The sequence below is a fragment of the Cupressus sempervirens genome, chromosome 6, assembly GCF_028749045.1.
Source record: "Cupressus sempervirens isolate cs-2001-9-10 chromosome 6, ASM2874904v1, whole genome shotgun sequence".
Lineage (NCBI taxonomy): Eukaryota > Viridiplantae > Streptophyta > Pinopsida > Cupressales > Cupressaceae > Cupressus > Cupressus sempervirens.
The window spans coordinates 100,943,346-100,964,849 of record NC_143123.1 but is presented as its reverse complement, the minus strand read 5'-3'; the positions used below and the strand labels follow the sequence as shown (position 1 = coordinate 100,964,849).

Below are 21,504 nucleotides of genomic sequence, written 5' to 3'. Positions count from 1 at the left end.
TTCCTCTTCATCCATGATGAAGTGTTGTAGACTCACTTCATCAGCCACCCTTGTCACCTTCTACCACTTCCTACCCTTCATGGACAAACCTGTTTCTAGAGATATCACTTCCTCAAAGATGTGGAATGAAATGCCATTTATCATAACTCTATGGTCCTCCTAGGAATTAACAAATTGCATGGAGCAGTTTTCATTGTGTCCTTTGAGCGCATCCATAAATGGAACAAAACTACCCTCCTTTAGCATATATCACACCAAGGGCTTCCTCGCATTCTCCTCAATCATGGATGGTTCAATGCGCATAAGGTCACCACCCATCTTTCCAATTTTCCCTTCTCCTTTCTTCTCCTTCTGAACCTAGGAACACTTGCTAAGAATGACTTCACACTTAGGTAGATAAACCCAAAGGTGAAAATAAAGACCACTATTATTAGTAATTATAGAAGTGTCCATCTTAGAAATTGAAGTCACATATTGACCACCTCTATCTTTCTCCCAATCTTTTCCATCATTCCCAATGTACACTAACCATTTAAAATTTAAACCTTTTGTCTACTCGATGTATGAGAACACGCATAGGAAAATAATTAAAAAACCTTTCTTCTCAAATTTCAAAATTCTTTCTTTTTTGGGCCATGTGAATTTATTATTACCCATACCCTTTCCATCACTCCTAGCCATCTATACTTCATGGGCTTGTCCTTTCTGCTAGCTCAACAACATGATACAAAAATTTAAAAAATCTCTCTAGCAAGGATTCATCACTCTTAAGTTCTTGATTCACTCTCTTACCAAATTTGGAAAGGCATTAACTTCCCTCCAACATCTTAGTCCCTTTGCCTTTAAACCTGTCACCGCCATACCATCTACCACACTATTTCCCTCCTGAAATATATGATTCAAATCAAACCTATTTAAAATAGCTAATAAGTGTCTGAGGTCTTATATCACATGTTTGATAGCCATCCTTCCCTCATGTTACCTTTAACAGTTTGTACGATGATATTAAAATCACCTTCAATTACCACATTTCTCCATCCCACACTTATCACCAATTTTAAACCCCAATAAAGAGCCATCACCTCCATAGTGTTGTTCGACATTTTCCCTAGCTGACCCAAATATGCCAACAACATCCTACCCTTACTATCCTTGACCATTCCTCCTCCTACTAAGCCCTCCTTTCTAGCTACACCATCAAATTTGAGGTTAACCCAATTTGAAGGCAGGGGTTCCCATCGTGTCCTTTTCCTAGCCAATAGCTTGGAATTATCAATCTTCATTATCCCCTCCTCCAAGTTCCAGTCCTTGGCCACTCTAACCTCCAACATACTAGGGGGAAATCTGGTTTTCTCCACTTGCTGCAACTCATATTCTCAATCAAAAGTTTGAAAATCTTTTACATTTGTTTATTCTTTAGTTCAAGCTAATATTTTAAAAAATTTACATTCTAACTATCAAAATATTAGTTTAATAATTTTAAACCTTATGATTTGAAAATTGCATGATGCTTTTAATAAATCAAGATCATTATCATCTCAATAATAATCTAAATTTTATAATAATGTGAAAATATAAATTTTCTAGTGATGTTTAGTTTTAAATTAAGACATTATGACATATAGTTGTTGTAGAATATTGATATAAGATGAAAAACAAATTATGAAAATAATCATTAAATAATATATATGATAAAGAATAATAGAAATGTTTAAGTTTAATAATCTCTTGATTTTAATTAATTTAAATGCAAGTATGTAGAGTTTTTGAAATTAAAATGCTATAAAAGTAAAAGAATAAAGATTACAAATAAAATATTAAAGATTATTAAAATAAAATATTAAGAAAATTAAATTTATAAAAATAAAAATTTAATTTATAACGAATAATATAAAAAAGAAAAGGAAAGAGAGAATAAAAACATATTGAATATTGAATATGCTACACGGTAAGAAAAAACAGAATCACTTTGCACAACACAAAACATTACCAACCAAATAGAAAGAGAAGAAGCTTTAGTGGTAATTATATTTTTGGTTTTCTGTCTCTTTTGGTTTGATTGCTTTGGATATTTCTGTCTCTGTAATTATTGACTTGGTTATACCTTAAACCTCAAATCCCAAATAAAATTCCTAATACGATACGACTGTTGGCATTTTGAGTGATAAAGGGGAAGTTCATTTGTAATTCAAACTTAGAATTTAAGAAGAAATAGCTGAAATAGGTTTTCTGAATTATGCATGAGAGAAAATAGTTGTTGATATTTAATTGAGAATGTATATTTATTGATATTTAATTAAGGATGTCATTTCCATGTCCATAAACATGTAAGGCAAAGCCAATACTACAAACTTCCTAATTTCATAGTGATAAAATTAAGTTTGAACTGACTAATAAATATGTGGGTTTGGCTCCTCTTCCCACATGATTTGAGGCTTCCATGAGGTCTCACATTATAAGTATGAACTATAAGATTGTTTTTCTCAACCTGCAACATAATGAAAATTCTACTAAGAAGATTTTGATATATGATTTATTATGTAACACATGGAAGCAAGGTGTTGAATTTCTCAACCTTAGATATGATTATTATTTTGTCTGTTGTGCATCATTTGAAGGATTAATTTACACTATACGAGGACTTGGACCACATGGTATACCACATGGAGCAATAGTTTATAAAGTAAGGGTCTGTTTGGTTTGTGGAAGATGATAGGAATTAAATGCCAATTCCATTCTAATTTCAGCTACCAAATGAGCCCTAAGGGAAGAAAACTGGGAAGTTCTTAACAACTATGTTAAATGTCATATCAGGGGAGATTCCACTAATTGTAGAATTGGATTATGTAATTCTAAGAATGGTACTTAAAGAAATGAGCACACCCAAGAGGGTTAGAGTAGTATTAGACGAAGGAGTCGTCATAAAAGGAGAAGCTTTTAGATAAACAAGTCTATGTGGTGGGCAAAATGGATTTGAAAAAACTTCATCATTAGCAACTATTATTATGTTCTTGTAATCTAAAACTATTTAGTTTACCCTATTGATTGCGAAATGGGGTTTTCCAAGACACAATGAATCTAAATGCAATTTGCTAAGCTGAAAAATTGACCCTCCGAAATTTGAATGGAAGATGAGAATGGAGTATTCAACGGAGCTTCTTGATTATAATAATAACTTTTCCTTTAATGCAGTGTGAGATGAAACAGAAAATCGCAACTTGAGTAACTATTATACTATTAAAGCGGTTCTATTTGAGAAGTAAGAACATTCCAACGCAAGTCTAATAGAGAATAAGCCTATCTACTTAATTAATCATGTTACTATACTTAAAATTATGCCATCTCTTTGTTTCTATTTATGAACCACTGCACTGATAGAGATTTGCAAAGCTATTGGTGACAAAATATTATAAGGAATTCAGTCTACTAGTTAACATTGGCTATATCATATATAATGCAGCCGAGTATTTCAGCCAATTTTAACCTTTTTAATTTTTTATAATTAAATAAAAAATAAAAAACAGTAATTGTGTAATTCTTTATTTATCTAACAATCACTATTAAATACTCAAATCGTTAGCCGCATAACGGCTTCCTGTATTATATAATATGTCGACCAAAAGTTAAGACAACAGAACCCAATCATGAGAGGTACTGGAAAGTGTAAAAGAAATGACATGATTTACAGAATGAACATTGTTTTGAAGTAATCCTTCTGTTCAGAAAAGTGTTGATTATGTAGGTTTATGGTCTGTTTTCACGCAATTAAATCCTGTAATTAGAAACTGTAATCTTAAATGAAGGAATGCTCAAGAGCTGCGGCTATAGGTTAGGATGAACATGGACCCTACGCATGTCCTCTCTACATTTCATCTTTTTATGCCCTACATTTTGTGATTCATTAACAATCTTTTGTCCAGCTAATATGAACTTGGGGATCCGATTTCAATTTGTGTGTTTAAGTTTATGCATCAAGACCTAACACTAAGATGTCGAATGTTTATTGCGTAGTTATGTAGGATTCAGGCAGCATTGTTTCAGGGACACTCGTACGTAACATGTATACGTTTATTCAAATTCTAAAGTTTCAAGAACTTATTATGAACTTAAAAAGCTTCGGAAACTGTGTTCTAATTGCAAACATGTTTGTTTATAATTTCGATTTTACTATTTAATATTGTGTTTATTATTTTTTTACTTTAAAAAATCTTATACAAACTTGAGAGTTTTCACTTGAAAAAGGCTTTGAGCTTTTTGAATTCGTCAGCAAAAATATTCAGCGGGATGAAGATAAAGCAGAAGAAAATATTCGGATCAGAACACTGTAGATTATTTTCATTATCAACAAGAGCTATTACAAACTACTAAGACTGCAGAGAACATCATTTGAACATGTATTCATCAAAAGGAATGACAGCCATTAATAACAAGCCCATGGCAAGGCAGATACTGCTTTTCTCCAAAATACCGCGACTATGACACTTCATAGCAAATCATCACCTGCACAAATAATAAACAAGAAGAGTATGTAAAATGTTTTAAAACCTTTCAAACTAATGGAAAATACATATTATTATAAAACCGCGGTCAATGCTGTCAAATCGGATAAAACTACATTAATTTATAAAACTATGTTCAAACCTTTCAAAATAGCACTGTGACAACACTCAGAAAACTGTGTTTAAAGCTTTTGAACTAGATGAAAAAGGAAAAATAAGAAATATTTACTGTAAAAATGTGTTTAAACCTTTCAAAATACAGTAGTGACATTATTTATAAATCTGTATGTAAAGCTTTCAAACGAGATCACAAAGGAAAAATCCACAAATCCACTGTAAAACTGTGCTCAAGCCTTTCAAACAAGTGCAGCGGTAGTATTTATAAAACTGTATTTAAATCTTTCAAACTTGATGAAAAATACATAAATAAACTATAAAACTGTGTTCAAACGTTTCAAACTAGCGCAACGATAGTATTTATCAAATCGTGCTTAAATATTTCAAACTAGATGGAAATTATATAAATTAACCATAAAACGTTTCAAACTAGGGCAACCGCAGTATATCTCAAACTGTGCTTAAATCTTTCAAAATAGATGGAAAATACATAAACTTACCATAAATCTGTGGTTAAATCTTTCAAACTAGAGCTCCAGGGCTCGAAGTTGGCACTTGTAGCGAACAAAGAAGCACAGAATGAGGAGAGACAAAAATAACCACAACAGAATGAGGAACGGTATTGTCGGATCGGAGTAACTCGGCGATTCTGTAAGCGGCGCATTTGCCTTTTCACAGCTCCTCAAGAACAGGCAAAGAAGCCCCTCGTATTTGGCCATGGCGGACAATTCTTCAGAACACAAGCGGCTGAAAAAAGCGGACAAGCTATAAAACAAATTGGCCTGGGGAAGGAAATTTATAGCTAAAAATTTAGGAGAGGAAATTGAATAAAACTACGCAGTTACTTTTGTGTGTTTTACCGGGGGACACGTGTCACTTACGATTAAGAAACGTCGAATTCCATCATGAGACAAAGTTTTTGTTGAGCGCCGCCTGAAACATGTGTTACAGTTTTCTCGTAGCTGCAGCTAACTGCGTTTGTTTGTTACAATCACCCCTTCCTTTTTGGATCGGAAATGAATTTCACTTGTTTTACTTGTCCTAAAGCAAATTGAATTAGTTTTAAGACCAAGATTTCAAATTCAAATTTTTTATATTAATTGAATTGTAAGTTTATTTGTATACATAGGTTTTGGAGGTGTCAAAATTGTTTCAATAGAAAATTTATTAATTTTTTTTTGTCTAGATTGATTATTTAAAGAGAGAATTTAATAGTCAAATATTTTAATTTAGGCACTTCTCTAAATTTTATATACAAAATTCTAATCACTACCATTTTTTTGGGAGTCTCATGTTTAAGTCAAGAGACTTTCTACAGTGGCAGCAATCTTCAATGTAAACATTTTGCATTTTGAAAAAAATTTGAGGTTCATTTACATGTTAAAAAAAAAAAATAGAAATAAACTAAATATAATTATAATTAAAATCATGAAAATTACGGAGAGGAAATGGAAGTAAAAATGAGGGAGATCAAGAGTTTCGAATCATTTCCTCATGCCTGTTAGACTCACATAAATATGCCATGATGAAAATTATGGGATTATGAAAATAGGCGCCTCGAGAAGGATATCTCTCGGTATATATATATATATATATATATATATATATATATATATATATATATATATATATATATATATATATATATATATATATATATATATATATATATATAAGCTAGTTATAGCCACATCATCAAATATAATAACACATTTTAAGTTAGTTTTCAGTTATAAACATCATCAAATATAATGCCACACTTTATGTCAATTTTAAATTATGAAAATAAATGATTTTAAGTGTTACTATTTTTTTTTTAATTAATACATTTGATCTCAATATATTTCTCAACTTTATATTATTTGAGATCTTCATTTATTATGGTTTATGTTAGAATTCTTTTGAGATGCATAATCATTATTTAAGAGGAGGCACTCTTGTCAATGTTTAAAGTGGAACACATAATTTAGAAATCTAAACTTAAATGCAATATGTAAAAGAGCCCATGATTTTGGGGACTTGTGTGAAATCCCCAAGGTGGTTTTCCACCATTTGATGAGGGCTTTGCACAAAGTCCCCAAGGGTTATTTCCCAGCAGCATCAATAGTCATTGAGGTATGAACACAAGGCTTCATTTGAAGTCCCCTATCTGTCCAAGGGTCTTTCAAAAGGCTTCATTTTGGTTATAAAAATGCCCCTCCTAGTAGACAAAGTGAGTTCATCTCATTTGTTTTATGTAACAAAATAGATGATCGTATTGGTCAAATTAATTCCATTAGAGGAACATCTAAAATGTTCTAATTTGGCTCTTTTTCCTTTAAAAAATAAAGATATTGATATCACAACAATGATAACTTGCAAGAGTTACTAGTATGTAAGGAATGAAACTAAATTTGGGAAAGGATTGAAAAGATTTGAATATGTTGAAGAGGATACGAGTGTTGGAGGATTTATGGACACCTTTAAAAGTTTGACAGTTATTGCACTGTTGAGAATTACAATGAATGCATCAATCAAGATTGTGGATATGTAGATCTATAGACTTTGGTGTCAGTTGTTGTTACTAATACTCTAGATGAGGATGAAAAATTTGATGACATTCCCTTGATTTCTATTGATTATAACCATATATGGGTTAGGGTTTGAGTTTGGGTTAGAATTAGAATTAGAGCTAGAGTTAGGGTGAAAATTAGAGGTAGGATTAGAGTTAGAATTAAAGTTCCAGGGTTAACAATACAGCTATAGTTAAAGTTTGGGTTAGCATTAGGGTTAGGTTTACAATTAGAGTTAAGGTTAAAATTAGAGTTAGGGTTCAAGTTAGGGTTAGAGTTAGAGTTAGGGTTACGATTAGAGATAGAGTAGGATTATGGTTAGTATTAGGCTTAGAATTAACATTAGGGTTAGGGTTAGGGTTAGGGTTAGGGTTAGGATTATGGTTAGAATTAGGGTTTTAGTCAGGGTTTGAGTTTGAGTTAGAATTAGAATTAGAGCTAGAGTTAGGATTAGAGTTAGAATTAGAGTTCTAGGGTTAACAATAATGATATATGGTTAAGTTTTTGGTTAGCATTAGGGTTAGGGTTACAATTAGAGTTAGGGTTAGAGATAGAGTTAGGATTAGGGTTAGGCTTTGAATTAGGGTTTGAGTTAGGGTTTGAGTTTAAGTTGTAGCTAGAGTTAGAGTTAGGGTTTAGCTTACGATTAGGGTTAGGGTTAAGATTAGAATTAGTGTTAGGATAAACCACGGATAGAAATAAAAACTACATGCAAATATAACCAATAACAAAAATAATAGAACACACAGAAATGAACACAAGGCACCAAGATTTAACGTGGTTCACCCAATCCCTAGGCTACGTCCACCAAACAGCAAGTTCGATCTTATTACAATCCAGTGATTACAACCTGATTACAATCCGTAATCCCTTACAGCTCAATACCGCCACAAGAACCAATTTCGTATCACCACACATAAAAAATACCCAACCCTAAGCTCTTTTTATACAAGTATTAAACCGCTTTAGGGTTATAACATGTCGGCCATATGTCGGCCATAATATGTCGGCTACCATATCGGCTACTTCCAAAAAAATTTTTTTTACAGTACTTTCCTGATCAATCACCACAATCTAACAATCTCCCACTTGGGGACTGATCAGGCTCCACACTAAACAACAATCTCCCACTTGGAGACTGATCTTGTAGCAATACAACTACCGCATGGGGCTCCCACTGGATCAAACCACCCTAGACTCTGCTGTTCTTTTATTCACATTTAGTCTAAAAGACCAACTGAAGCTGAAGAGGAGTTCAGCTTCTCCCTTGTGACAACCTTTGTCAACATATCTGCTGGATTTTCATTGGTATGTATCTTCTCCAACTTTAACTGTCCATCCTCCAAAACAGACCGAATGAAATGGTACCGCAATTGTATGTGTTTGGTCTTAGAATGCAGAGCTGAATTCTTAGCAAGATGAATGGCACTCTGACTATCTGTGAACAAATAATTATCCTTCTGAGGATGTCCCAATTCTTCCAAGAAGAACTGAAGCCATATCATCTCTTTGGCTGCCTCTGTAGCAGCAACATACTCTGCCTCTGTAGTGGAGAGAGCATTAATCTTCTGTAGCCTAGAAACCCAGCTCACGGCTGCCCCACCAACAGTAAAGACATAACCTGTAGTACTCCGCCTGGTATCAATATCCCCAACCAAATCTGAGTCAACATAGCCCTGTAAATCAGTAGTAGAGCCCCCAAAATGTAAACACTTATTGGATGTTCCTCTCAAATATCTGAGAATCCACTTGACAGCATTCCAATGCTCAAAACCTGGATGACTCATATACCTGCTAACGACTCCCACTGCATGTGCAATATCTGGCCTAGTGCATACCATAGCATACATCAAACTTCCTACAGCTGAAGCATAGGGTACCTTGGACATCTTATCCTCCTCTTCCTGTGTCTTGGGACACATCTCCTTAGTCAATTTCAAATGACCAGGTAAAGGTGTGCTGACAGCTTTAGCATTCTCCATAGAGAAACATTGCAACACCTTCTCAACATAATCAGCTTGAGATAGCGTCAATGTTCTGTTCTTCCTATCTCTGCAAATCTTCATACCAAGGATTTGTTTTGCTGCCCCCAAATCCTTCATAGCAAATGCATGTGCTAACTGGCATTTTAGCCCCTTAATATGATGCATGTTAGACCCAGCTATAAGCATATCATCAACATATAGACATAAAATAATGTAGCTATCATCATCCAACCTCTTAAAATAAACACAGTAATCTGAGTGACACCTGTTATATCCATGCTCATGCATAAAACTGTCAAATTTCAGATACCATTGCCGAGGTGCTTGCTTCAGGCCATATAAACTTTTCTTCAATTTGCACACTAAGTTCTCCTTACCTTTGACCTCAAAACCCTGTGGCTGAGCCATATATATTTTTTCATCCAAATCACCATGAAGAAAGGCTGTTTTAACATCCATCTGCTCTAAATGCAAATCTTCAGTAGCCACAAGACTTAAAACAGTACGAATAGAAGTCATTTTAACAACAGGAGAAAATATCTCATCAAAATCAATTCCCTTTTTCTGTGCAAATCCTTTTACAACTAACCTGGCCTTAAATCTTTTCTTACCTCCTTCCTCTTCTTTCAACCTGTAAACCCATTTATTCTGTAAAGCCTTTTTACCTGCAGGCAACTTGCACAAATCCCATGTCTTATTTTTCAGCAAAGAGTCCATTTCATCTTTCATTGCAGACTCCCACTGAATCTTAGTATCCACTTGCACAGCTTCATCATAACTTTCAGGTTCACCAGCATCAGTAAGTAAAATAGAATACAAAGAGGGAGAAAACCTTTGTGGAGGTCTAATTGGCCTTGTTGACCGTCTAACATTCACTGGTGTGTGTGGTATTTGTTGTTGCAGTTGTTGCACATCATGAGGAATGGCTGGAACATCAGCTTTTGGAGTATCATCCAGCACTACATAATCATCTTTTTTCTTCTCATGTTGCTGCAACAGATCTTTGTACAACACTTTTTCATTGAATATGACATCCCGGCTTCTTATAATTTTATGATTTTCAAAATCCCAAAGCCTATAGCCAAATTCATTAATGCCATATCCAACAAAGACACATTTCTTTGATTTCGCTTCTAGCTTGGTTCTATTTTCAGAGTCTATATGAGCAAAAGCTTCACAACCGAAGGTCTTGAGAAAAGAATAACTCACCTTCTTACCAGTCCATGCTTCCTCTGGAATACCACAGCCCAAAGGAGTAGAGGGACCTCTATTAATCAAATATACTGCAGTATTGACAGCCTTCGCCCACATGTGTAAGGGCAACCCAGCATGCAACCTCATGCTCCTTGCGCGCTCCATTATAGTCCTATTCATGCGTTCAGCCACTCCATTTTCCTGTGGAGTCCTTGGAACAGTTTTTTGTCTACGAATACCATTAGTGGAGCAATAATCTTCAAATTCATGACTGCAATACTCACCACCATTATCAGATCTGAGACATTTTAATTTCTTAACAGTCTCATTTTCAACCAAGCATTTCCATTTCTTAAAAGTTTGAAATACATCAGATTTCTATCTAAGAAAATAAACCCATAATTTTCTAGTTGCGTCATCAATAAATGTAACATAATAATGAGAGCCACCAAGGGAAGATACCTGAGCTGGTCCCCATACATCTGTATGCACAAGCTCTAATTTCTCCTTTTTGTTTTCCTTCCCTGTCTTTACAAAACTCACTCTCTTTTGTTTTCCATACACACAACTTTCACAGAAATCCATATTCACACATTTTAGACCTGGTAAAACTTTTCTTGAATGAAGTACTTTCATACCTTTCTCACTCATGTGCCCAAGTCTATTGTGCCACAGCGCTGTATCAGAATCTACAGCAGCTATTTGTTCTCCCTGCTCAACTGCAGTAATTGTTCCCGAATATTCATTTTTCTCTGAAACAATCAAAGTAGAAGGAACAATATGACCTGTACAAAGATATAAGGTGCCTACTTTCACACCTTTTGCTACTACAAGGGAACCTTTTGAAACCTTCCAATTTTTATCATTAAAAGTAATTACACAACCCTCATCACCGAGTTGCCCTGCTGAAATTAAATTCCTACTTAGCTTTGGAACATGTCTTACCTCATGTAGTAGCCAATGATTCCCATTCTGCAACTTAATCTTAATTTTTCCCTTTCCAACAATCTGACAGGGTTCATTATCCCCCAAATAAACAAGCCCAAAATCCCCTTGGACATAATCAATGAAATAACCTCTATGAGGTGTAGCATGAAAAGAAGCACCAGAATCTAAAACCCATGAATCATCAACACTCTCTAAAGACAGAAGCAAAGCATCCTCTTCGGATTTATTACTTACCACATTTGCCTCTTTGTCTCCATCTGATTTATCTCCTTCATTTTTCTTTCGAGTCCAACAATCTTTCTTTTTGTGCCCTGGTTTCCCACAGTACCAGCAATCATTTGGTCCTCTCGATTGAGACCTCCTCCCCTTTGACTTTCCTCTTGATTTCCCACGATTTCCAGAGTTACTTCCTCTTTTAGTCGTTCTGCCCCTGCTTTGTGCATTTAAAGCACTTCCTGATGTAGATCCACCTGAGGATTTTCTACGAGTTTCCTCACTTAAAATAACACCTATCACATCATCATATTTTAGGGTACTTGATCCAGGAACAGAATTACTCACCGCCATTACCAAGCCATTCCAGCTTTCAGGCAAAGAACACAAAATCAAGAGAGCCCTAATTTCTTCATCAAAATTGATACCCACAGAAGATAATTGACTAGTAATAGTATTAAACTCATTTAAATGATCTGCAACAGATCCACCTTCTGCCATTTTCATATTAAATAAACGCTTCATGAGAAATACCTTATTTGAAGCGGAGGGCTTTTCATACAGTGTCGCTAGGGTTTTCATCAAATCTTCTGTCGTCTTTGCTTTTGTAATATTAAATGCCACCGATGGTGCCAAGCATAACCGAATGCTTCCGAGTGCCTTTCTGTCCAAAAGATCCCATTCAGCCTCTGACATAGTTCCCTGATTCTTGGCTTTTCCTTCCAACGGCTTCCATAAATCCTTCTGATATAAATAGTCTTCCATTTGCATCTTCCATAACTGGAAGTTCTGCCCATTAAACCTATCAACCCTCAGCTTACCATCATTTGCCATTGCTCCCACTCAACCATGAGACTCCCACTTAACTGTGAGACTTTCCTGCAGAGGATAACTGAGAAACAACTAGGCTCTGATACCACTTGTTAGGATAAACCACGGATAGAAATAAAAACTACATGCAAATATAACCAATAACAAAAATAATAGAACACACAGAAATGAACACAAGGCACCAAGATTTAACGTGGTTCACCCAATCCCTGGGCTATGTCCACCAAACAGCAAGTTCGATCTTATTACAATCCAGTGATTACAACCTGATTACAATCTGTAATCCCTTACAGCTCAATACCGCCACAAGAACCAATTTCGTATCACCACACATAAAAAATACCCAACCCTAAGCCCTTTTTATACAAGTATTAAACCGCTTTAGGGTTATAAAATGTCGGCCATATGTCGGCTACTTCCAAAAAAATTTTTTTTACAGTACTTTCCTGATCAATCACCACAATCTAACAATCTCCCACTTGGGGACTGATCAGGCTCCACACTAAACAACAATTAGGGTTACATAACTAGGGTTATATAGGAATAGGGTTAGGATTAGACTTTTCATTATTATTTTATATTTTCTAATATTATACTAATATTTTTCTTTAAAAAAATCCATATATTAATTTAATATTTCTCTAACATTATTGATTAATGCTCTTTAAATATTTTTTAATGATTTTCTAATATTTTCTAGTGTATTTTCTAAAGTATTATGCAATATTTTGTAATACTTTTTCTAATATTGTTCTAATAACACTAATATTTTTCTAAATTTGTTTCCTAATGTTATAATAATATTTTTCTAATATTCTAGACTAATTTTTTTAATTTTTTCTAATATTTTTCTATTATTCTAGACAAATATTTTTAAAATATTTTCTAATATTTTTCTAATGTGTTCTAATATTATAGACAAATATTTTCTGATGTTTGTCTAATATTTTCTAATGTAATTGCCAATATTTTTTAATAACACTAATAAAGAACTAACCAATAAAAAATTATAAACCAAAAATTATTATAACTAAATAACATTAATAAGAAATAAAAATATTAAATTAACACTAAAATATTTTTTCAAAACTTAAAAAACATAAAAAATATTCAAATAATCACATATAAACATACCCAAAATAGCGTAATGACCAAAAACTTGATGAAAAAGACGTAACTCACTCAACACCTACAACACATTGACTCCAACATTGAAAGAATTTTTCCTCCACTATAAAAGTGAATAAAAACATAAAATTGTAAATAAAAAGTGAAAATCATAGCTTTAATATGTTCTTGTAGACCTTTGTTGTGCATATGTTCATGTGAACACTAGTAATTATATTTCATTATGTTTTGCGGACATTTATCAAAGGAGTGTTCATGTGAACATTTCATAAATGTTCACACAAACATTGCAATTCATGCGAACAATTGAAAATAAGAATTTTTAATCCATTTCTAATTTTGTTCATGCCACAAAAGTGGCACCCACTATTATGGGATCACCCATCTCTCTCCCAAAGACTTTATATACAAATCTTTGTATAACTCCTCTATCCAACTCTCTAGCTTGCTCTTCCTTTTCCCTAGATCTATACCTTTGATTTCTTCTCATTTTAGTGAAACAAATCAATCATATACACTTTATCCTTCTTTATACTAGATGTTATTTGCATCAAAATGATATATTTAAAAGACTAATTATTCATTAATTTTATATAAAGGAAGATATAGATATTGTTAGGATTAACCAAAAATAGAAATAACAATTACATGCAAATATTAAAAATATCTTAAAATAATAAATTGCACATAAGAGAACATAAGACACCAAGATTTAACATGGTTCACCTAGAATCCCTAGGCTATGTCCACCAAATTGTGAGTCCAATATTATTACTATCTAGTGATTACAACTTGATTGCAATCTATAATCCCTTGGATTTCAATATTGTTGCAAGAAGCAATTATTGTATCACACCTTATGAAAATCCCTAACCTTGAGACCTTTTTATACAAGTATTTTTCTACTTTAGGTTTAAAATTAGTTACAACATGTCAACTATAAAATGCCAAGGAATTATGGGCTATGTACAATACTTCCTTGATTAGTCACCATAAACTAACAATCTACCACTTGGGGACTGGACAAGTTCCATATTAGACAATAATCTCCCATTTGGAGATTGATTCTATAGCTATGCTGCTACTACATGAGGATCCTACTAGATGAAACCACCCTAGACTCTATTGTTCTTTTATTCTATTCATTCTAGAAGACTAGCAAAACTTGAAGAGGAGTTCAACTTCTACTTTGTCACTACCTTTGTAAAGGTATATGTTGAATTGTCATGTGTATGTATCTTGTCTATCTTTAACCATCCATCATCCAAAATTGACTGGATGTAAAAGTGAATTATTTACAAATTATGTATATGAGAATGGAAATAAATACTTGATATTAAATTTAACAAAAAAAAATATGCTTTATGTGTTACCAAATATCCCATCTTGTTGGAGTATGCCAAGAAAAATGAAATTGTCAAGAATGTGAAATTGGGTCAACTCTAGATTGGACTTTCTTTTTAAAACATCTTTGAGGATGCTGGAATGGAAAAATGGATGTTGGTGGCTGAAAAATTGGGGTTAGAGAGAGAAACACTGTGGAAACAAGTTTGGGAGGAGACTTGGATCACATCGTGTTTGTACTTGGTTCTTTTTTTTTCTCCAATGTCATTTATAGATTTTATACTTTTAGATCACAACAAGATGTTCTATGTGAAAAATAATGTAAATCTTTGTTGAGCAATTGAATTAAATTACCATAATATATGTAAGAAGATCTTTGCATATGAAGATTTTTTTTGTATATAGTGATTTATGTGCATGAAACTTCAATAGATGATGAATTATGTGTCTGTATGTTGGTTATAGGGATACTTTTTGTATTGGAGGTTTTAATACTATAGTCTACAGAAAACTGGATTGGGCATAAAGGTAGTTTCCCCTTTGATTGTTTGTATGACTTGGTTATACCTTAAACCTCAAATCCTAAATAAAATTCCTAATATGATATAATTCCCTTCTCCTTACTAGTTTATGAATGTATCATGAAGGACTCATCTAGCTTCTATGTTGAGTCACTGTATATATATAAAATTATCCTCCAATTCAACTGTGACTTAGTGAATGTCATGTCTTTAAATAATGCAAGGAATGAGATACATGATTGTTGGTAGTTTGAGTGGTAAAGGGGAAGTTCATTTCTCAATCAAACTTAGAATTTAAGAAGCGATAGCTGAGATGAGTTTGTTGATATTTAATTAAGAATGTATATTTATCGATATTTAATTAAGGATGTCATTTTCATGTCTATTTAAATTTAAGTAGACATCAGTACAAGAAAAGGCAATACTGTAAACTTCCTAATTTGATAATGATAAAATTAAGTTTGAATTGACTAATAAATATGTGGGTTTGGCCAATCTTGCCGAGATATCTATATAAAATATTGTTCATCAAACATGTATACATGTGGCTCCTCTTCCCTGAAGGAGGTGGATAGAGTGGATCAAAGACAAACACCAACTAAAAGACAAGCATTCAATTCAATATGTAAAATATAAAGGCTTATCACAATGTGCTACAACACTTCATGCATAACTAAAATCTATTACAAATCCTTAGAATGCTACAACATTCCATCCACTCATGATCCACAATGAGAAACCCAAAATGGGCTCTACTGATCATAGGCCCAACTCAATATATTTATAGCCAAATAATAAATGTATAGATGTTTCTAGATTTGTATATATTAATGTGTAGTCAACATGAACGGCTATAGGTGGCTATGGACAGTGGTAGGAGTTAATATTGCCAATACTCCCCCTTAATTTCTTCCACTAATGCTACTGCATTTATATTGTTTTCCCTTGTCATAATTACTTCAGGTTTTATGACTTAACCCTTAAAAAATAGAATACAAATGGTTTCTAGCGAACCAAAAACTTTACATTTGAATGGTTTCAGTTAACCACAAACCTCACATAATAGCGGTTACAATAGACCGCCAAATATTACAAATGATTTTAGATTGCCACTAACTCACATGATGGGAAAGCTATCATCAATTCAGCTTTTCTCTTTCTTGACCTGCATCAAACTGATTATTGTGTCCATATAAAAAGAAATCCATCTACCGAGATACATGGGTGCCCAACCACTATACTCACCAGTTCTATAGGAATTAATTTCACATACATGGTTCATCAATATGTCAAACCAAAAACCTTTAGGGTGTTGGGCACAAAAGATAATGCACCCCATACATTCACATAGCCCATTAACAATCATTACTAATTTAATTTTCATCACTTGGTTGGGGAATATCAATGCAACCAACTTCTATTACATGACCACTATCAAGAACATCATATCCTTCACAATTAGACAAACAAATTCTCACTTCTAATCCCAACACTTTTATCCAAACAGTACACACACAAACCTTTGAATCATGACAACCAAATCACCACCAATACAACCTACTTTCACTTACTGCAACCACAACTAGCTTCAATAACTATTCTATAGCATCAAACACACATACTTAAAACACAAAGTCATAATAAACATTTCCATGATTAATATCTTTCATGCCATGTGTATGTGTTCTCTGGCACTCTTGCTTGCACAAAGATGCTCCAAATCTATGAAAGATAGTGTCACATAGCACTAACTCAAACACACTTCAACTTTGGCTTCCTTCTTTTCATGGTTTCTCTGTTTCTCATAGCAGTCTCTTGATTTGCTCCTCTTTATTCTTGCAGAAGATAACTTCAAATACCATTTCCTGTTGGGCTACGATGCCACAACACTCTTCAAAAATTCTAAACTTGTAGACCTCTCCACAATCTCCAAGATCATCTCCCATTAGCTCCGATACCACTTAAAGGAGGTGGATAGAGTGGATCAAAGGCAAACACGAACTAAAAGATAAGCATTCAATTCAATATTTAAAATACAAAGGCTTATCAAAATGTGCTACAAAACTTCATGCATAACTAACATCTATTACAAATCATTAGAATGCTATAGCATTCCATCCACTCATGATCCACAATGAGAAACCCAAAATGGGCTCTGCTGATCACAGGCCCAACTCATTATATTTATTGCCAAATAGTAAATGTATAGATGTTTCTGGATTTGTATACATTAATGTGTAGTCAACATGAATAGCTGTAGGTGGCTATGGACGGTGGTAGGAATTAATATTGCCAACATTCCCACTTGATTTGAGGCTTCCATGAGGTCTCACATTATAAGTGTGAACTATAAGATTGCTTTTCTCAACCTACAATAAAATGAAAAATTCTATTAAGAAGATTTTGATATATGATATACTACATGGAGCAACAATTTATAAAGTAAGGGTCTGTTTGGTTTGTGGAAGATGATAGGAATTGGCATTTTTTAAATCTAGATTTGAAATTTTTTGTGTTTGTTTCAAAATTGGCAAAAATAGAATTAGAATACTAAATTTCTAATTTTCTCTCAAAACCAGGGTTTCCGACTTCCTACTAGTAAGTAGGAATTGAAAATCAAAACCTAGTGATGTTATCTGAAGAGTGTAAAAACAATAGATTGAACTACAATTTGGAGTCTACCTACAACTCGAAGCTTACACATAAATATGTGTCTTCACACTCATCTTTTGAGTGAAACAAATGGTTCAAGTAAAATCCTAAAAATAGGAATGAAGATTAGCAAAACCTTGATTTGGGTAAATCCAAATTTGTAAAAATATCAATTTCTACAATTCCACGAACCAAATAGACTCTAAGAAAAGGCAACTAGAAAGTTCTTAAGAACTATTTTGAATGCCATATCAAAGAAGATTCCACTAATTGTAGAATTGGATTATGTAATTCTATTCATATAATCACAACTCAACATAAAAGAACTATACTTGAAGAAATGAGCACCCCAAGAGGGTTAGATTGGTATTATACGAAGAAGTCACCATAAAAGGAGTAGCTGTCAGGTCAACAAGTCTATGTGGAAAGGGACAAAATGGATTTGAAAAAACTCCATCATTAGCAACTGTTATTATGTTCTTGTGATCTAAAACTGTGTAGTTTAATCCTATTGATTACGTAATGGGCTTTGCGAGAAACGCAATGAATCTAAGTGCGATTTGCCAAGCTGAAAATCGGTCCTCTGACATTTGAATGGAAGACGAGAATGGAGTATGCACCAGAGCTTCTTGATTATAATAACAACTTTTCCTTTAATGCAGTGTGAGATGATACAGAAAATCGCATCTTGAGTAACTATTATAAATACTAAAGCGGCTATATCTGAGAAGTCACAACATTCGAACGCAATTCTAATAGGGAATAAGCCTATCGGCTAGTTAATCATGTTACTATGCTTATGCTTATGCCATCTCTTTGTTTCTATTTGTGAGCCAGTGCACTGATAGAGATTTGCAAGGCTATTGGTGACAAAATGTTATAAGGAATTCAGTGTACTAGTTTACGTTAGCTAATATAATGCACCCGACTATTTTAACCAATTTTAACCTTTTCAATTTTTCGATAATTGAATTAAAAATCAAAAACAGTAAAATTGTGTTATTTTTAATTGATGTAATAATAATCACTATTAAATACTCAAATCGTCAGCTGCATAGCCGCTTCCTGTATTATATATTATGTCGACCAAAAGTTAAAGATAAGACAACAGAACCCAATCATGAGAGGGACTGGAAAGTGTAAAGGAAGATTTTGGACCTCCAGTCTTACTGGAAGTGGAAAATCACATATTTTTCTTAGAGCCATCGCTGGTTAGAAATGACATGATTTACAGAATGAACATTGTTTAGAAGTAATCCTCATGCTCAGAAAGGTGCTGATTATGTAGGTTTATGGTCTCTTTCACGCAATTAAATCCTGTAAGAAACTGCAGTCAATCTTAAATGAAGGAATGATCATGAGCTGCAGCTGTAGGTTAGGATGAACATGGACCCAATCTACGCATGTCCTCTCTACATTTCATCTTTTCATGCCCTACATTATGTGATTCATTAACAAGCTTTTATCCAGCTAATAAGAACTTGGGGATCCGATTTCAATTTGTGTGATTAAGTTTATGCATCAAGAATAACACTAAGATGTCGAATGTGTATTGCGTAGATATGTAGGATTCATGCAGCATTGTTTCAGGGACACTCGTATGTAACATGTACACGTTTATTCAAATTCTAAACTTTCAAAAACTTATTATGGACTTAAAAAGCTCCGGAAACTGTGTTCTAATTATAAAAATATGTTTGTTTATAATTTTAATTTTACTATTTAATATTGTGTTTATTAATTTTTTTAGTTTAATAAATCTTATACAAACTTGAGAGCTTTCACTTGAAAAAGGTTTTGGGCCTTTTGAATTTGTTAGCAAAAATATTCAGCGGGATGAAGATAAAGCAGAAGAAAATATTCAGATCAGAACACTGTAGATTATTTTCACTATCAGCAAGAGCTATTACAAACTACTAAGATTGCAGAGAACATCATTTGAACATGTATTCATCAAAAGGAATGACAGCCATTAATAACAAGCCCATGGCAAGGCAGATACTGTTTTTGTGCAAAATACCGCGACTAGGACACTTCAAAGCAAATCATCACCTGCACAAATAATAAACAAGAAGAGTATGTAAAATGTTTTTAAACCTTCCAAAATAGTGGAAAATACATATTACTATAAAACCGTGGCCAAAGCTGTCAAATCCGATAAAAATACATAAATTTATTAAACTATGTTCGAACCTTTCAAAATAGCACAGTGACAGTACTCAGAAAACTGTGTTTAAAGCTTTCGAACTAGAAGAAAAAGGAAAAATACAAAATATTTACTGTAAAAATGTGTTTAAACCTTTCAAAATACGGCAGTGGCATTATTTATAAATCTGTATGTAAAGCTTTCAAACTAGATGACAAAGTTAAAATACACAAATCCACTGTATAACTTTGCTCAAGCCTTTAAAACAAGTGCAGCGCTAGTATTTATAAAACTGTATTTAAATCTTTCAAACTAGATGAAAAATACATAAATTAACTGTAAAACTGTGTTCAAACGTTTCAAACTAGCGCAGCGACAGTATTTATCAAATCGTGCTTAAATATCTCAAAACTAGATGGCAATTATGTAAATTAACCATAAAACGTTTCAAACTAGCGCAACCACAGTATTTCTCAAACTGTGCTTAAATATTTTTAACTAGATGGAAAATACATAAGCTTACCATAAATCTGTGCTTAAATCTTTCAAATTAGATGGAAAATACATAAACTTAGCATAGATCTGTGCTTAATCTTTCAAAGTAGAGCAGGAACAGCTTACCTGGACACTTCAGGAACAACGCTGCAATGATGAGATGTGTCAGGGGTAGAATCCCAGGGCTCGAACTTGGGACTTGTAGTGAACAATGGTTGTGAAAAAGTACAGAATGAGGAAACACAAAAATAACCACAACAGAATGAGGAACGGTAATGTCGGATCGGAGTAATTTGGTGATTCTGCAATAGAAAGCTCTTCTGTAAGCGACGCATTCGCCTTTTCACAGTTCCTCAAGAACAGACAAAGAAGCTCCTCGTATTTGGCCATGGCGGACAATTCTTCAGAACAGAAGCGGCAGAAAAAAGCAGGACAGAGCAAAAAATTGAAAGCAGGACAAAGCGAAAAAAAATGGAGTGGGAAAGAAAATTTATAGCCAAAAATTTAGGAGGAGACGAAGAGTGCAGTTACGATTGAGAAAGGTCCAATTCCGCCATGGGACAACCTTTTTGTTGGGCGCCGCGGCTTTAACATGCATTTCAGTTTTCTCGTAGCTACAGCTAACTGAGTTTGTTTGTTACAATCGCTTCTTTTTTTCCTTGGATCGGAAATGATGTTTAAAATTTTTCGTTTTACTTGTCCTAAAGCAATTTGAATTAGTTTTAAGACCAAGATTCCATATTCTATTCTTTTTATTAGTTGAATTAAAAGTTTAAATTTACACAGTTTTTGGAGGTGTCAAAATTCAAAGGGAGAATTTAATAATGGAACATCTTAATTTTGTATTTCTCAAAATTCTATATAGAAAATTATAATCGC

General features: G+C 33.5%; 1 protein-coding gene and 1 long non-coding RNA gene across 2 annotated transcripts; both read right to left on the bottom strand.

Moving 5' to 3' along the window:
* Window positions 1–4,196: 4,196 nt before the first annotated feature.
* LOC149551434 (uncharacterized) lies at window positions 4,197–18,574 on the bottom strand. The gene is made up of 4 exons (XM_089790095.1): window positions 18,504–18,574; window positions 5,498–5,549; window positions 5,117–5,398; window positions 4,197–4,500 (listed from the first exon to the last, which is right to left on the bottom strand). Exons 1-3 carry the CDS (start codon window positions 18,572–18,574, stop codon window positions 5,144–5,146), a joined length of 378 nt encoding a protein of 125 aa, XP_089646221.1. The 3' UTR covers window positions 4,197–4,500; window positions 5,117–5,143.
* A 1,192-nt stretch (window positions 18,575–19,766) lies between these two features.
* On the bottom strand, window positions 19,767–21,275 carry LOC149551433 (uncharacterized). Its single transcript, XR_016353294.1, has 2 exons — window positions 20,752–21,275; window positions 19,767–20,036 (listed from the first exon to the last, which is right to left on the bottom strand). It is a non-coding gene; the product is annotated as an uncharacterized LOC149551433 (long non-coding RNA).
* Window positions 21,276–21,504: the final 229 nt, after the last annotated feature.